Source organism: Phascolarctos cinereus, unplaced genomic scaffold (assembly GCF_003287225.1).
Source record: "Phascolarctos cinereus isolate Bilbo 61053 unplaced genomic scaffold, phaCin_HiC Scaffold_4;HRSCAF=312, whole genome shotgun sequence".
In the NCBI taxonomy this organism is placed as follows: domain Eukaryota; kingdom Metazoa; phylum Chordata; class Mammalia; order Diprotodontia; family Phascolarctidae; genus Phascolarctos; species Phascolarctos cinereus.
Window position 1 is genome coordinate 669,162,253 of NW_027555847.1, and position 17,748 is coordinate 669,180,000.

Here is a 17,748-nt window from a genome sequence, read left to right on the forward strand (position 1 = left end):
GCCCTCAAGGCTTGTTGTTCATTGATTCTGCAGAGTCAGACTGGGGGTGTTTGCAGTTCACTCAGGCCAAACCTTCGCCCCTGGAGGCTGAGTCTTTCTTGGGGTCTTCTCAAGTTGTTTTAGGAAGACAACTGTGAACCCTGACTCTGGTTTATTTCTGCTGTTCTATGTTCACTCTGAGGTGATGCTCTCATTTTGTGGAGGAAAATTGGAGAGCCAAAAGTCTTTTGACCTACTCTGCTATTTCCTAGAATCCTCTCTCTATATTTGTTATTTCTTAAGGCACATTAACATTCCATTCCATTCACACACCACAATTTGTCTAGCCATAATCAATAAGAATTCACCATGTTTTGAGGATTATTTTTTTTCTGCAAAAAAAAAATTACTGTCATGTGACTTGTCATTGACCTCCTTGGTTATGTACCCAGTGATGCGACTGCCGGGTCAAAGAGCATGAAAAGTTTAATGACCTTTATTGAATCATTCCAAACTGTTTTCCAGAAAAGACAATTCACAGCTCCACCAACATTGTACATTAGTATGCCTTCCCACAACCTTCAATATTTACATTTTCACCTTTTAGAATCGTTGCCAGTTTTTCAGGTATGAAGTAAAAGCTGAATTATTTTAATTAATTTTAGTCTAGTGATTCAGAGAAATTTTTTTTAATCATTTGCATTTCTTCTGAAAACTTAAGGCAATTCTAGTGGAATAGAAAGAATTGCTGGCTTTGGGATTAGACAACCAAAGTTCAAATCCTAACTCTATATATCTGTTTAATCTTGGACAAATCATTTAACCTGGGCCAGTTAAATTATATAACAATAACAAGCATTTTATATAGTGCTTTAAGGTTTATAAAGCACTTTATACTTATTATCTAGTTTGATCCTCACAACAGTCCTGTAAGGTAGGTGCTATTATTATCCTCACTTTGCAGATGAGGAAACTGAGGCTTAGAGAAGTTGTGACTTGACTTGGGGCACTCAACTATTTCAGTGTCAGAGGCCACATTTAAACTCAGGTCTTCCTGACTCTAAGCTTAGCAGTCTATAAGCTGAGCCACCTAGCTATCCACGGTCAACCCAGAATTTAATATCTATAGTTCACCATCTCTCTGTGATGAGGGAAGAGGGATTCATTATCTGGTGTCTGGAATCAGAAGTAGTCATTACTCATCAATTAATCTGAGTTCAGCTGCCATTAAACACTGCTTTTATTTACCTCCTCTACATTTTTCATAGGCCACCCGAAATCCTTTCATGGGCCGAAAGCTGTGTGTTGTGTGGGCCTGATCTATGCTGTTGTGGCCACTGTGTGTATTGTTCTGGTTTTGTCCTTGCTTTGCATCATAAAAGCCTTTGAATGTTTATATGGTCTTTGTTTCTTATGGCACAACAATATTCTATTATGTTATAGGCACCCATTTTGCTTTCAGGGTTTTTTGTTTTTGTTTTTTAAATCACAAAAGTGCTGTTAGGAATATCTTGGTATATATGAGATCTTTTTTTTTTTTTAAATCTCATAGTATATACATCCAATAGATTATTACTGGGTACTTTTCACATATTTCCAAACTGTCTTCCTGAACTGTTGGGTTAGTTCATAGTACTGGTAAAAGTATGCCTCCTACAATCTCTCCAACATCGACTACTACTATCCTTTATTATCTTCGACAATGGTATGGGTTTGAGGTGCTAAGCATTGTTTCAGTTCACAATTATTTAATTTACAATTAATAATTTTGAGCATTTTTATAAGGTTGTTGATTGGTTTAATTAAAAAAAACAACAACCTCCCATCTTTAATAACTTGTGTACTGGGGCCCATATCAGTGAGTCAATAAGCATTTATTAAGCACCCACTATGTGTCAGGCACTGTGCTAAACTCTGGGACACAAAAAGAAAGACACAAGATAGCCCTTGCCTTCAAGGAGCTCATCATCTAATGGCTCACAATGTAACATCATTTTCTGAAATTTATTTGTTTATTTTTTGGGGGGGAGGGACACAATTGGGGTTAAGTGACTTGCCCAGGGTCACACAGCTAGTAAGTGTCAAGTGTTTGGTCTGAGACCGGATTTGAACTCAGGTCCTCCTGACTTCAGGGTCGGTGCTCTATCCACTGTGCCACCTAGCTGCCCCACAATGTAACATCATTGCCTCATTCTGAGCTTACAGTCCGTACCTTTGCCCATCCCTTCATTTTTTTTCCCCCACATGAACTGTCATGTAACCATGCTACTGTAATCTCATACTTACAAATCTGGTTATTTGAATCCAGCTTCTGTCCTTCTCTGTTCATTCAGCTCATCAAGCTTTTTTCAAACTAGGATTGGTAGCTAATAACAGTTATTTGCAAATTCCTCAGGCTCTTTATTTTTTTCTTAAAACTGTTTTAGATTAAAATTATTTTTTCAATCAGTAAAAAAAAAAAATCACCTTTTCTCTTTTCTATTCTTCTCCCTCCCCTGCCACTGAAAAAGAAAGAACAAAACCCATTAATAGTCAAGCAAAACAGATGTCCATATTGCTCATATCCAAAAGAAAAATTGTGTCTCATTTTATACTCTGTGTCTTTCAACCCTCTATCAAGAATTTGGTAGCACATTTCCTTATTAGTTTTCTGGAATTATCACTAGTCATTACACTGAGTTCCTAAGTCTTTCCAAGTTGTTTGTCTTTGCTATGTTGTTGGCATTGTATAAATTGTCCTCCTGGTTCTATTCACTTTATTTCACATTAGTTCATACATTTCTTTCCAGATTTCTCTGAAACCACTCCTTTGTCATTTCTTACAGCACAATAGTTTTCTATTACATTTATATGCCATAATTTTTTTGTTATTCTCCAAATGGTGGGTTATCCCCTATAATTTAATTCTTTGCCACCTCAAAAAGAACTATTTTTGTATATTCTTAGAGTTCATTTTGCTTAGGGCTAGTCCCTCCTTTAATCTATCCTTCCTTTAATTCCTCCCTCCCCTCCCTCCATTTCCCTGGTGAGTGAAATGTATTTCTGTACCCCTCTTTGTATACAGGTGTGTAGTTTTCCCTCCTTTGACGAGTTCAGATGAGTTTCAGCTGCTCTCCACTTTCTTTACATTTATGATTGTGTGAGATGTTTCCTTAACCTTTCTTTCCCTTTCCACCCTAGTGTATTCCTCTTCCCCTTCCGTTTCAAAAGGAAGCAAACGACTTTATTACACAGCAAGAAATATTAAAACGAAATAGAACCACTCTCAATTAGACAGCGGTTCCTGGTGATGGCAGAGTTCAGAGGGGACACATGTATCATTCCCCACATTAGAATGCCAAATGCTGAAGTGGAAAAATTGAGACAGTAATACACTGTTAGCTGAATTGCGCTTTCCATTTCAGACAGCAATTTAGAATAATGCCTAACGAATTATAAAACTGTGTCTACTCTTTAACTCAGCAACACCACAATTAGGTCTGTTTCCCAAAGTGATCAGGAAAAAAGGGGAAAAAAAACCCCCTCATGTTCTAAAATGTTTATGGTGGCAAAGAACTGGAAATTGAGAGGATGATTATCAATTGGGGAATGGCTGAACAAGCTGTGGTATATGATTCTGATGAAATACTATTGTGCTATAAGAAATGACAAGCAGCTTGGTTTTAGAAAAAGAAAGTCTTGGAAAGACGTGCATGAAATAGTGTCGAGCGAAACAAGCAGAGATGAGAGAATGTTGTACATAGTAACAGCAATATTGTTCAGAGAGCTGTGAAGGACTAAGATACTCTTTGTACTACGACCATTCAAATCAACTATGAATAACTTACAAATGCTATCCACCTCTAGAGAAAGAACCGATACATTGAGTACGTGTGGTATAGTTTTACATGTTTCTATCAAATACTGGCCTTCTCTAATGCAGGGCTGGGAGGGAGATAACTCAAATGTTAAGTCACAGCTTAAAATGTAATCAAAAAATTAAATGAACAAAGGAAAAAAAAAATCAAGTGGACTGCCTAAAAACTTTTTCGTATTCTTGACTGTTTATTCTTCCAAAAGAATTTTATTATTTTTTCTAACTCAATAAAATAATTTATTGGTAGTTTAGTTGGGATGGTACTGAATAAGTAATTAGTTGAGGTAGAACTGTCATTTTTATTATATTGGCTTGGCCTACCCATGAACAATTAATATTTCTCCAATTATTTAAATCAGATTTTATTTGTATAGAAAGTGTTTTTATAATTCTGTTTATATAGTTCCTGGGTTTGTCTTGGCAGGTATTTTATATTCTCTACAATTATTTTAAATGAACTATCTCTTATCATCTATCTCTTCTTGCAGAGCTTTTGCTGGTAATACATAGAAATGCTGGTCATTTATGCAAGTTTATTTTGTCCTGCTACTTTTCCAGTGAGAGATTTCATTATTTCTTAATGTCTTATCTTCCCCTTGCCCAATTCTAATTTTAAGGAGTTTTCTTCAGTAAGTTTTTAGACCTCTTTCCACAATACAATTTACTTTCTTTTCATAATTTTCTTGCAATATTTCATTCTAGTTTCTTCCTCTACCTTTCTTTTTTGATTTTTAAAGTTCTTTTTAAGCTCTTCCAAGAATTCTTTTTGGGCTTGTGGCCATTTTACATTTTTCTTTAGAGCTTTACAAGTAGCTGTTTTGACTTTATTGTCTTCTTCTAAGTTAGAACCCTGATGCCCTATCACCATAATAACTATCTGTGGTCAGGTTATTTTTCTGATTGTTTATATATATAAATTTTTTAAAAAAGTATTTCTTGGTTGTTAACTTCATGTTAGAGTCAGGCTCTGCCCCTAGTATGTGGAGTATAACATTTCAGGCTTCAGGTTTTTTGCATTGTTGTTTTCAGAGCTATATCTGGAATCTTTGACTTTTTTATTCTTCCAAGGTGCTATGATCTAAAGCCAGGTGTGCTCACTGTTCTGACTTACACCTTGGTTTATGAGTGACCTCAAGTATTCCTCTTTATCTCTAAGCCACAACCAGGGCCCCAAACCACTGCTACCACAAACACTCTTGCTTCCTGTGGTTTGCAAACATTGTACCGCCAGTTTTGGTTCTTCCAGCTACAAGTGTCAGTTAACCTCTCTGCCCTGACACCAACACCAGGGGCTTTGCTCTCCTGTCATTGTCCACAAGCAGTCCTCTCCATTCTGGAACTGTGAACAGGGCCCTGCCTCTCTGTGACCATGCTTGCTTCTCCCTGAAACCATAGTCTGGGACCATATCCTATTTAGGTCTGGCATCTAATGCCGGCAGAGTGCCCTACAATCTTCCCTGATCAGCCACTACAACCGTCGTCCCCCCCCCCCCAGTCTGTGGGGTCAAAGTCCCTTAAAACAGCAGCCAAAACAGCTGCCCCCAAAGCTTGCTGTTGGTTGATGGGGTGGTATCTGCATTTCATTCCTTGGTCAGACCACCACTCCAGTAGGTCAGATCTTTCCTAACACCCTCCTAAGTTGTCTTTAGCTGGATACCGCTTTACCCCAACTTTTTATTATTTTTGCTGCTCAAAAATTGAATTTGAGGCATTTTTATTTGGAGGGGGATTCGAGAGAGCCAGGCAATTTCTTGCCTTATTCTGCCATCTTCCCAACTAGTCCACTGATTCTTAAATATTCTCTTCCCCAGGTCAGTAGATTTTGCTATACCTTAAATTTTCTTCTATTTTCCCCCTAGTCTTTTAACTTTAATTTTTTTTTGCTATCTAATAAAATTATTAGCTTCTATTTGGTCCACTTTTATTCGCAGGGAGTTTGTTGCTTGGGTAATTTTTTAAAAAAAATCTCGTGCCAAGCTGTTAATTCCCTTTCCAATTCTTTCTTCCACAGCTGATTTCTTAAAAAACCAAACCAAACCAAACCACCAACAATGAAATTCCCTAGAGCTCTCATTTATTAAAAACAAAACAAAACATTTTACACTCTTTAAAAGAACTGCTGCTTCCTCTCTTTCAGGAACTCTAGTTGAATTTGTGTCCAAGCTGCTTTCCTTTGAGGCTTTGCTTATAGATGTTTTGGAGTCATTTTCTTCTTCAGGGGCTGTGCCTCGTCCCATAATAGTGTTTTGTTTTTCTTTTTTTAAACAAAAAGGTCAGCCTACGCTCTGACCTCAGATTTGATGTTAAGGATAGGCTCTGCCCATTTCTGGAGGAAATGCTAGGCTAGTCCTAATGTCAAATCTGAAGGGGTATTGAGTGTTGTGTTCCAAGATCTCAAGGAAAGCTAAGGCTGGGGACTTGGAAGCTTTCAATGTTCTCAAACCGGTCGGATCCAGGGGCAAAGTATGATCACTGCCCTCCTGGACTGAGTTCTGCAAATTCCTTGTTTCAGCTTGGGTCTGCACAACAGGCCAGTGGACTTACCCCATTTAGAATTTCAGTAGACTACATAGGGAGCTACTGATTGTTCTATATCTCCATTCGGTTATTGTATTTGGATATTAATATTGTGAATAACCATTCCTTCTCCCCCCTTCTTGGGATTATCTTGCAGATTTCCTTGGTGTGTACTTGATCTGGTTCAGTGGCTCATTGTGATTTCATTGTCTTAAGTGCTATTTCTTTTCTTTTTTTTTTTTAGGCAGTTGGGGTTAAGTGACTTACCCAGGGTCACACAACTAGTGTCAAGTGTTTGGTCTGAGGCCGCATTTGAACTCGGGCCCTCCTGACTTCATGGCCAGTGCTCTGTCCACTGTGCCACCTAGCTGCCCCCTTAAGTGGTATTTCAATAAGCACTTCAGTTCTCGATGTACTTGCGGACTGACGAGTTAGGGTGCTTCATTTGTCTGATAAAAACAGGTTATCATAGAAACGGTGACATTTGAGTACCTACCTATAAATAGCTTTAAAAAATTTGGTTTTGGTTGTCTGTCATTATAAACCTCAGCTTCCTGGGGGGTTTTCAACTCCTAATAGCCTTACAGGACTGTGCCAGTTTTTTGGGTATTCATCCTCAGTTACTTGTCCTTGCTTTGATTTTGTGTCTCCTAAAAATCCAAGTTGGTCAATGAGCTCTGTGGAGCCATATGTTGTTTTTAGAGTTCTACCACAGTGCCTCGCACATAGCAAGGTTGTAATGCTTTTCTCATTCATTTACTCATAAGGTTTTTTTTTTAACAGTCCTTCCTACAGCTTTTTTTTTTCTCATTAAGAGAATTCTGTCATCAGAATTTCCTATCTCTCTTAAACCAATTTCCTTTGTAGAGGGGCAGCTAGGTGGCACAGTGGATACAGCATTGGCCCTGAAGTCAGGAGAACCCAAGTTCAAATCTGGCCTCAGACCAAACACTTGACCCTTACTAGCTGTGTGACCCTGGGCAATTCATTTAATCCCAATTTCCTTTAAAAAAAATTCCTCTGTAGAATTTTAGAACACTGGACTCTATCTTCCCTTTTTCTGAAAACTCACCCTTCTTAAATTTAAGGTATATATAAAACTATAGTCATTAGCTTCCTTTCCTTCCTTATCATAAATTCCAACATGGTTACTTGCTCTTTCAAGGTCCGTTTCCACTTTTAAAAACCTATTTCTCTTTGCTGGCCAGAATTAGCTCTGGAAGAGTAGTTCCTACTTTCTCCACCTTTTGAAGAATGAAATTATCACTATTAAAGCAAGTCAAGAATGTGTAACATTCTGCTTTTGGCAGAGAGCTTCAGCAGATGTTCAGATTTGAAGTCTCAAATTACTGTATCAGGCTTTACTGCTAGACTTGCGTTTCCAAAACTTTTCCCTTCTGTCCAGGTGGTTTATGGTATAACTTCCACAATATCAATTTTTCTTTCACTGATTATCACCCAAATGCATTCCAGTATGATTTACCAGCTTGGGTTCCTAGATTCCTTTACAAAAAATACATTCATAACATTTAATGCTATTATACTGTTCTGTTGCTCTTTTCTTTTTTGGATATTAGTATACCCTTCTAGAGTTACATTCTAGTCATGACTTTCACTTTCCAAATTTCAGTAAGATCTATGAAATTAAATTTACCTCCTTGTATTAGGATTTCTAGTTTACCATATAATTTATCCGTACTTTGTACATTAACATATTGTCATCAAGAACCATGGGTCTCATTGCTGGCTTCACATATGCAATGAAGGAGGTTTTCTCTCTCTCTTATTCATTCTTAGTTTAAAGCTACCTTGATGGGATTCACAATACCTTGGACCAAAAACATTTCCAAATAATGTTAGGTTTAATCTCATCTCTTGTGAGTAGACTATTCTTCCTATAGTTTAAGCCATGATCAAGGAATTAAAATTCCAGTCTCACATTCTATTTTCTTAGTTAGCTGTGTGTATCCTCAGACCAGACTCTCTTCAGAAGTCCCTACTTTCAAATGGCAATTAAAAACTTAAAAATGTATACTTGATTCCTGTTCTTTCTTCTTGATGGCATCCTTGAACTTGCATAAGTGACTTTGCTTTTGAGGGGTGGGCACTCAGCGGCCCAGAAAATGAACACTGGGACCTCTTTCTTATTTTCCATGGTCTCACAGACAGTATCATAAAATGTATAATGATAGGCCTTGTCTGGCAGAATCTTAATAAAAGTGAATTAGTGCAGTTTGTCTCACATCAATTACCTACAAGGGTCTTTTGACCCTTCTCCAGCACAACGTTCTGTCTTTACTCAGGTAGAATACAGCCTTCCTGCACTTTCTTTTTTACTTCCTTTGGCATCAAAGACTTGTGTGCCATCATGTCACCCAACACCTTCATTACCCTGAGACAGTGACAGTGGAATCCATGGTTCTGGAAACAATTAAGTGATGGTGGAACTCACTTACAGCTTGCAAGAGATCTGGTGGGGGAAAAAGAGACATGGGGGAACCTCTGCTTTGCCTCTGCTGCTCCAATACAGATCCTTGGCAACTGTGATGAAGGCATAACCTGTGCCCCTAAACTCTTCATTTTCCTGTATGAGACTACATAATCTTTAGGAATGCCTTTTAGGTTCATTATTAAAATATAATTTATTCCCACGTGAACTGTCATGAGCGGGTATTGGCCATCGGGGCTGCCACTTAAGAATACTCCTAAATCTGTAACCCATGAAGACTGCAGACTTCTCTACTGTTTAGACAACGAGGACTAGTAACTGCCTTTCCCCCTCCGAGCAGATACTCATCAGGCACAATTACTGGAGAATCTCTCTTCAGATGGCGTCAATCACTCGGGGTACAAGAAACTGCTTCCTCCTAAGAGATGGTCCAGTTGTCCCCTCTATGGAAAGAGGTACCAGTCACCACTGTGACCCTTCTTCTCTTGTATCATATTCTCTCACCTTGAAACTTTTTGACAATCATTGGTATTCCTTTGTGTTTCTTCTTGGAAGTATTTCTTCCATTCTTTCAACAAAGACTGCATTCTTCCTGAAACCTTTAGAGTGGAGATGCTTTCCCCCAGCCTTTTCATCTTCTTTAGGACACAGAACAATTTGTATTTCGTGGAAACACATGGCTACTTGGTACTAGCATAGCCCCAAACTCTGTGCAATGCAAAAATCTTGTCTTCTATGCTGGCTTGAAGCAAGGTCTTCAAGTCCTTTGTCACTTTCGTTGACAGTCTTCAAAGCTCTAATGACAAATATTTTGCCACACCTGTTTCTTGTATTACGAGTGCCTAAGTAAGGCAAAATTTATCATGGTAGGCCCATAATGCGATTTTCATGATAAGAATCTTACTCAGTGTCCCTTCACTGGAAAATAGTACTTTTCTATCAAGACCTAATAGAAACAAGAGCTGCTCCAGACTCTTCTGGGTGAAGTACTCAAGCAGGAATTTCAGATAACTTAGATACTCTCCACTTGATTTTTCTTCCCACTGAAGCTCAAATACCTTTCTGTGGTCACTTCATTACCTTCTAAGCCTGTTCTGTCACCTAACCATTATCTCAATGCTCCTCTTTCAGGTATCTCTGATATTCCCTTTAACTTCTTTCCTCCAACTGGCGCCTGTCATTCCCTAGCCAGAAGAGGGTTGATTTGGGGAAACCCAAATGAGCTCCATTTTGCACTTTTAAACTATATGGTAAATTACATAATCAAGGTGACCAAGGGCTCCAAGTGCTCGCAATTCACTTCTATCTTTGACATTAATCCATCCTTTTCTCTACCCCACTCCATAGTTCTCCCTTTCACATGTGGTTTTCTCCTACATCATTCCAGCTATTTCTGTAGGAGGGGGAATTCTTAAGGTCCTTCTCTTGTAATACTCCTGGCCTCTGGTCTGCTTTTCCTGCCATGCTGAAAAGTAAAAGTCCTAAGAAACAGGGACAAGGAAAGATACAGGGCAGGCGCAGGCAGAATGAACCTGAGCACCCAGGACAATGGGCAACCCAAAGAAGCTTGAGAGAGAAACAGGTTTATCACTGTCTCAAAGAGCAAGGCACAGGCATTGGGGAACGCCCTGCCCCGATCCCAAACTGTCCTTGAGCTGAGGCCCCACACAGAAGGAAAAAGGCCTACCGCAGGGCAGGGAATAGGAGATTTATTTCTGTGCACTTATCACAGCTACAGTGGACCCTTTCTTTCCACAGGAGATCCTTTCTCTGTAGCAGTGAGAAGAGCTTCCAGAATTTAATAGGGGCTCAACTGGGGCCAGCCAGCCAGGAATTGAGGGGATACAGGAAGGACAATGTAAGTAAGTACTAGGGGTGGGGATTATTACATTGGGCATCTATGGGGAAACATGGAAAGGAGCATAAACCATAGAGAAGTTAGAGAGGGAGGATGCTTCCACATTCCAGTCAAAAGCTGGCTTGTTTCAAGTACTACTCCATTTCTTCCCAAGTCCTGAGTGAGCTTTGGTGGGAGCAGAAAGCCAGAATGTTCATATCTGGAGGAAGAGTCATGACTACACCTTGAACCTCTTTAAAAAGGCCCACATGTAGTGGTGCATCTGCTCTGGCTGGGCCTGGGGGATCCAGTGGCCAGCATCAGGCAGGACATAGGACAGCAGGCGGCCTGGCACAAAGTATTTGTTAATACTATCCACAAGTCCACTCTCCAGGTATGGGTCTTTCTCCCCCCATAACAACAATGTTGGCGTTGTCAGCTCCTGACGCTGTAGCGGAAAGTGACTGTAAGGTAAAAAGATGTACAACATTCATTAAGGCCAATCAATCCCTTTTTGTTCTTAAATATGCCTCGGTCCCTTCTTCTTACTCTTTCAAATTTCTTCCTCACTACATTCTCCTTAAAATCACTCCATCATCCTTCCCACAATCAATCTCCACTTTTTCCTAGTTGCCCCCACTCCTCAAGGCATCACCTGAAAATATTGCGGTAGTAGTTGAGGGGGCCAGTGAGGCCTTGGTTCTGGGTGAAGCTGTACAGGAAGGCCTCTAGCTCATCATCTGTAAGGCCATGGATTCCGGTCATAGGATGGGTCATGGTGTCCTTGAGGATCTGTACACATGCATCCCTCTTCATTACAAACGCCCTCCAGACACCTCTGAGAATCAGTCTTCCCATCTCAGTATCCCCTTTCCCTCCCCACTTCCACAACATCATTACTCTCCCTCCCCCACAACTCCCTGCTAGCTTTTGTCCCTTTTCGCTAAGTAAGAAGAAAGGACGGGACCTGAAAATCAGAGATAGAAAGCAGCTTCTCAGGTAACCAAGGTAGCTGAAACAGGAATACATAACCGGAGCGCAAGAGCTGGCTGGGATGGTGCAGAGCATACTCTGGGAAGGGAAAGGAGAAAAAGTAAGAGAACCACCCATACCAAACCCCTTGGAGAGGGGGGAAACACCTCAGGCTCAGAACTTAGCACCCACTCCCTACCTGTAAGCCTGGCCAATCCACTCTCCCTCTGAATGTCCTCCTATCTTAGCACCTACCTTGGTAAACAAACATAGGGGCGGCGCTCACCACCACTAGCCGCTCTACCAAACTCGGGTAGTAGATGGCAAAATTCCAGGCCAAGATTCCACCCCAGTCATGGGCCACCAGGACACATTTGGAGTAACCTGTGAATGAATGGTGTAGGGAATTGGGGTGTGGATAGGGTGGGGTAGGACAGGTGTAAAATTAGGAGACTGAGGTGGAAGACATAATAGAAATGGCACTAGAGTTGGGAAGGGCAAAGAAATCCAGTGATTTAGCCCTCCCTAACAATTAGTAGAAACTCTTACTATAAGAACTCTGACAAGTAATAGAGCCTCAGCTATAAAGAGGGTGAAGTAAATCAACAACTCTATAACCCTCCATTACTACCAAGCCAAGGTGGGAGAAGCTACCATGTTGGAAGGATTAAAGAATAAACAAAGCCTCAGGCCTTCATATGAATCAAGTATCTAGACATCCTAGATGAAAACTTCTAATTGCACCATTCATTTTCTGCTATCTTAGGAAGTAGCAAAGAAATTAATTTGAAATGAGTTCAACCCAGAACCTTGGGGTTCTGATTGTCAATTCTTTACTATTCCAGGTAACCATTCCAATCTCTCTTCTTCCATGGGGTCTAAAAGTATACATAATAGTATCATGCTTGCAGGCAACAGTTTCAATCAAATGGTACTTCCTTCTCCTTGTTACCTTAATCCCTGTGGTTCTAAGTGATTTTCCTAAAGTGCTGTTCCCATACTCTTGAGGACAGCTAGCTGGTGTAGTGGACACAGAACTGGACCTGGAGTCAGGAAGACCTGAATTCAAATCCAGCCTCAAGACACTAATTGTGGGACCCTGGGCAAGTCACTCAATCCTCTTTGCCTGAGTTTTCTCATCTGTAAAATGAGCTGGAGAAGGAAATGACAAACCACTCCAGTATCTTTGCCAAGAAAATCCCAAATGGGGTCATGAAGAGTCAGACATGCCTGACCAACAACAAGAACAACAACCCCCATCCACCATCAAGTCCAATGGCTCCCTATTACTTCTAGGATCAAATGCAAAATCTTCTGCTTGGCGTTCAAAGACTTTCATAACCTAGCTGCTGCACCCCCCCCAATTTTCCAGTCTTCTTATACTTTATAACCTCTACGTACTCTTTGACACAGTGACACTTGCCACCTTGCTCTTCCTCCAACAAGCCATTCCAGGCCCTAATTCCAGGCACTTTCACTGTTGTCCCCCATGCCTAGAATGCTCTCTCTCTTCATCTCCACCTCTTGGCTTTCCTTAAATCTCAACTAAAATTCCACTTTCCACAGGAAGCCCTTCCCAACCCCTTTTGGGGTTGAGGTTGTTGATAGTGCCTTCTATCTGTCGATTATTTCTTACTTATCCTGTATAGAGCTTGTTTGTAAATGCTGTTTGTTGTCCTTACTGGTAGATTGTAAGCTTGAGGACAGGGACTATTTTTTGCTTTTCTTTGCATCCCCAGAGGGGAAACTACATTCTCTGCCACCATTCCCTGCCCTCTCATCTCTCCCCTGGCTCTGCCCTGTTTCACTAGCATTGTGCCTTCTGGCAGTTCCTCTCTATCATTAACAAGCTATTTATCTAAGAGCTCTTCTTCTCATACTCCTTTATCTTCTTGTACTTATAGAAACCTGGCTTTACTGCCATCCTGGGCATGCCCTTTAGTCCTGGGATTACCTTCTTTCATGGTCCCTGACACTGGCTCAGGAAGAAGGCTAGGCATACTCCTTATCCCTCTCCAACCTCATCTGCCAAAGTCTCTGCTACCATCACTTAGCAACTTCTCTTCTTTTTAGGCCCACTCCTTCCATCTACGTTCCCCTATCTGAACTTTGGTAGCAGTCATCTACAAGTAGCACCTAGATCAATCTCCCTATTTTCTCAACGAGTTCAGTGGCTCAGTCTCCCTCTGCCACTTACCCTCCCTGTCAGGAAACTTCAATATACATGGCCTCAAACACCATGGCCTCCCAAATAATCAATCCCCTATTCCCATGATTTGGTCCAGAACTCTGAATTTCCTCTCTATAACCATGACTTTCTATTTTTCCAACTTTACCTTACTCCTTCTGAAATTTAAACCTATTCTTCATTCCCACCGCGACCTCCAGTCGCTCTAACCCTCTGTTCTCTCAGTGTCTCACCACCTTTTCTTTTCTTTTTTTAAATTCCTGACCCTGCAGTTAATAAGTTCAACTACACACTCCACTTTACTTCTCCTTGCTAAGGTGAACCCCTCTTTTTGTGCACTTGATCCCATCCCCTCCCATCTCCCTCGGGAGCTTACTCTTTCATTCATGCACCCTTCTCCAATTGTCTATCTACTACCTTCTATGATGCTTATGTCTTCTTAAGCATTTACCATCCCATATCTCTGTCCTTCTTATAATCAGGCTTCTAGAAAAAGCCACTCACACTTGTTGCCATCACTTCCTCTTTTCTTATTCACTTCTCACCCCCATACAGGGGGCTAATGCCTTCACCAACTGAAACTGCTCTGAGGTTACCAATGATTTCATAAATAATGAAATACAATAGGCCCTTTCCTAGTTCTTATCCTTCTGGTTCTCTCAGCAGTGCCTCAAACTGCTAACAGCAGTTGGTCCTGGACACATCCTAGGTTTTTGTGATAACCGCTTTCTCCCGAATCTCTTCTACCTCTCTACTGGCTCTCTCAGTCTCCTTAGCTTGACTATAATCAAACTTCTAACTGACTATGGCTATCTTAGGTCCTCTTCTCTTCCATCACTTAGCAATCTCCTCAGCTCTCATGATCACTTCCAAGCAGACTCCCAAATTTACATATCCAGTTCTTTTCTGAGGTCCAGTACCCACGTTATTAACCACCTACCTGTTCAGGACATCTCCACCTGGATAACTCACAGACATCTTAAATTCAACATGAAACTCCTCATCTTTCTCCCAAAACTTACTCCTCCCTAACTAACTTCCCTGTTTCTGCTGGGAGCATCGGCATCCTTCCAGTCATTCAGGTATATGACTTCAGTCATACTCAACTCTCTCCCTCCCCTCATCCAATTACCTGCCAAGTCTTCTGATTTAATATTCACAACATAAGTCATGTCTACTCCCTTTTGTCCACGCATGCAGTCACCACCCTAGTTTAGGTCCTCATCCTCTTTTGCCTGGAATTGTTTCAACAGACTTCTAAATGAATTTATGAATTCAAATCTGGTTCTTCAATTCATCTTCTGCATAGCTGTTAAAACCTTTCTAAAGCACAAGTCTACTCAAGATTTTAAGCTCAAGCTTAAAAAAAAGGCTCCCTCTTAGTTCTAGCATAAAAGCTTTTAGCTTGGTATTTAAAATCCTTTATGATAAGAAAAGGCATATTCATATTGTCCTTCACAACACATTTTAAGTTACAGCTAAACTGGCCTGCCTCACATTCCCTAGAATTCAGCATCCCATTAGCCACCTCCAAGCTTTCTCAATATTCCCTAGGCCAGAGAGGCACTCTCTAACGTCTGTCTTTGAATCTCCAGCATCAGTTACGGCTCAGCTCACGTGCCAACTCTCCACTCTCATATTTCATATATGTACATGTCTATATGTAAATATATATACAAAACCATCTATTGTCTATATGCACGTGTCTATATGTAAATATATGCATAAAACCACGTTTATAAATTGTATCACCAAAGCAGAATGAAAGCTCCTTTCAGGCAGTGGCTGTTTTTCATTTTATCTTTGTATCCCAAGAACCTAGAATGGTATCTGGCACTACAGAATAAGCACTATATAAATTCGAGTTATGATGATGATGATGATGATGTAGCGGATTGCTCAGGAACTGTTCGCAGGATTGCAGACTGAATTTAGAGTCAGAAGACTCAAGTCTGAATCTAGCTCTGATGACTACTAGCTATGTGGTTGAAGTCTTTTAGCACCTTCATCTGTTTTCCTCATTTGTAAAATGAAGGGCATGGACTAGAATTTAGGGGTGGAGAACCTTTTGCCTTCAGGCCTACTCTAGGTCCTCGAGTCCAAAAGTTTGGATTCAGTCAAAAGACCACACTTGAGGACTTAGAGGGCCATATATGGCCTGGAGGCTGTAGGTCCCCCACCCCTGGTGATGATCTCTAACGTTTGTTCCAACTTTAAATCTGATCATTTATGAGGAAGTTTAAGAAAAATGCTGAAGGTTCGGGAATGATAAGAGTATTGAAAAGGTACCAGATTTCAGGGGAACTCCAGGCTCATTTCTCTTAGGTTCTAGTGGCCCTTCTGAAACTTCATCAAAGGGGTAACAATGAAGAGCTTGATTTAGAACTGAGACTATGGGCCTGAGCTAGAGACATGTCACATCCAGTGCGTCATAAGGAGGGCAGCAGTGCAGGATCGGAGAGGGGGGTAAAAAGGCCAATCCATTCCTGCGCTTCTTCAGGCACCCACCCCCATGCTTTGCCTAGACTTAAGGTACCTAGGGCCTCAATAGCATCTTTGATGTCTGTTGTCAGGGCATCAATGGTGTAGCTGTTAAGGTTGGTAGGTGAATCTGAGCTCCCGTAGCCCCTCAAGTCCAGTGCTACCACATGGAAATCATGGTAGAACTCCATAAGCTGGTATCGCCAGGAAATCCTGTGGGGCCAGTAAAAGGTGATGGAGGTGATGGTTGAGTCACCTCCCTCTCTACCCCTCCCCCCAACCCTTCCAGTGGGACTGGCTCAACTAGAGCAAGAAAGGTGGTTTCCATGGAGGGCTCCACCTGATCCTAGGGGCTATGTCAGACACAGAAATGTCTTGAGGAAAGGGGGTGGGGAGAGGGCGGCTGCTGCTCTAGGCCCTCCCTACTCTGCCACTTACCAGATCTGAGGGAAGCCATGGAGGAGCAGCATCAGTGGCCCTTCACCCCTCGAGACGTAATGCAGACGCAAGCCAGAGGTCTGGGAGGAAAGAGGCTGGAGTCAGGGTCCCTCCCTCCTGGACTTTGTTCAGCTTCTTCCACAACCCCAGTGGAGGACCCAGGAAGGCCAGGGTGGCAGTTAGATGTCACAGTCTCTAAGATGGCACGGTTGCCCCAGATGATCTCTGAGGTCCCACTGGGCATTAAATGTTAGATCTGCAGGGTGTGGAACGGGACCCATATTTCAAGGGGAATTCCAGATTTCCTGGGGGGGGCGGGGGAAGGGAGAGGCTGGCAGGAGGCTCCCTCTCGCTCTCTAGAAGCTGCTCCTCCCTCCAGCACTTGCAACCCCTGCTCCTGGCCTTTGGGCTCCCTGCCTTGCTGAGCTCTTCTTCCTTCAGCTGGTCAGAAAGGACCGAGCCGGCCAGGTAGGCAAGGGCCAGGCCGGGCCACCACTCCCTCCCCACCTCCAGGAGGCCAAGCTCACCTTGAGGTGAAGGAAGTGGTGCTGTCCGAAGCAGGGGTCTTGAAGGCACGACGGGGCCTTGCGTCGGGGCTGACCGCAGCAGCCTCGCCTCGGGTGCCGCAGCACGTGGCCCAGGGCCTTTAGTAAATACACGAGGGCAGCCAAGCACGCGCCCGCGTACACCAGGAGCCACATGAAGAAGCGAATCAGCCTCAGCGTAGCCCGCGAGGGCGCCAGCAGCGCCGAAACCAGGAAATCGGACATGGCGGCCTCCGGGCCGGGGGCTTCTTCGGCCAAAGGAAACTGTGGTTCGCTGGGCTCGGGGGGCGGAGCGGGGCTGGGCAACGAGAGCCCGGAAGCGCTGCTCAGCTGTTCGGGCGCCTGCTCAAGGGAGGACTCGGGAGACTCCAGCGCGCAAGCTGAGTTTGGCTTCAGCCTCTGGAGCTGCGGAAGGAGCGAAGGAGTAAGAGCTCCAGCTAGAGCCCGAGGGCGGGGCCTCCGAGGCCCGGACAGCCCCCAGTCGCT

At 42.3% G+C, this 17,748-nt stretch overlaps 1 protein-coding gene across 2 annotated transcripts; it reads right to left on the reverse strand.

The window, feature by feature from the left end:
• Positions 1-5,887: 5,887 nt before the first annotated feature.
• Positions 5,888-17,748, reverse strand: EPHX3 (epoxide hydrolase 3). Of its 2 annotated transcripts, XM_020969365.2 has the most exons (7): positions 17,245-17,748; positions 16,718-16,797; positions 16,335-16,492; positions 11,866-11,994; positions 11,606-11,709; positions 11,294-11,430; positions 5,888-11,102 (listed from the first exon to the last, which is right to left on the reverse strand). In XM_020969365.2, the coding sequence occupies exons 1-7, from the start codon at positions 17,485-17,487 to the stop codon at positions 10,877-10,879; spliced, it is 1,077 nt and encodes a 358-aa protein (XP_020825024.1). In that variant the 5' UTR covers positions 17,488-17,748; the 3' UTR covers positions 5,888-10,876. The 2 variants fall into 2 exon arrangements, with proteins under 2 accessions (XP_020825024.1, XP_078010160.1); XM_078154034.1 differs by lacking the exon at positions 11,866-11,994.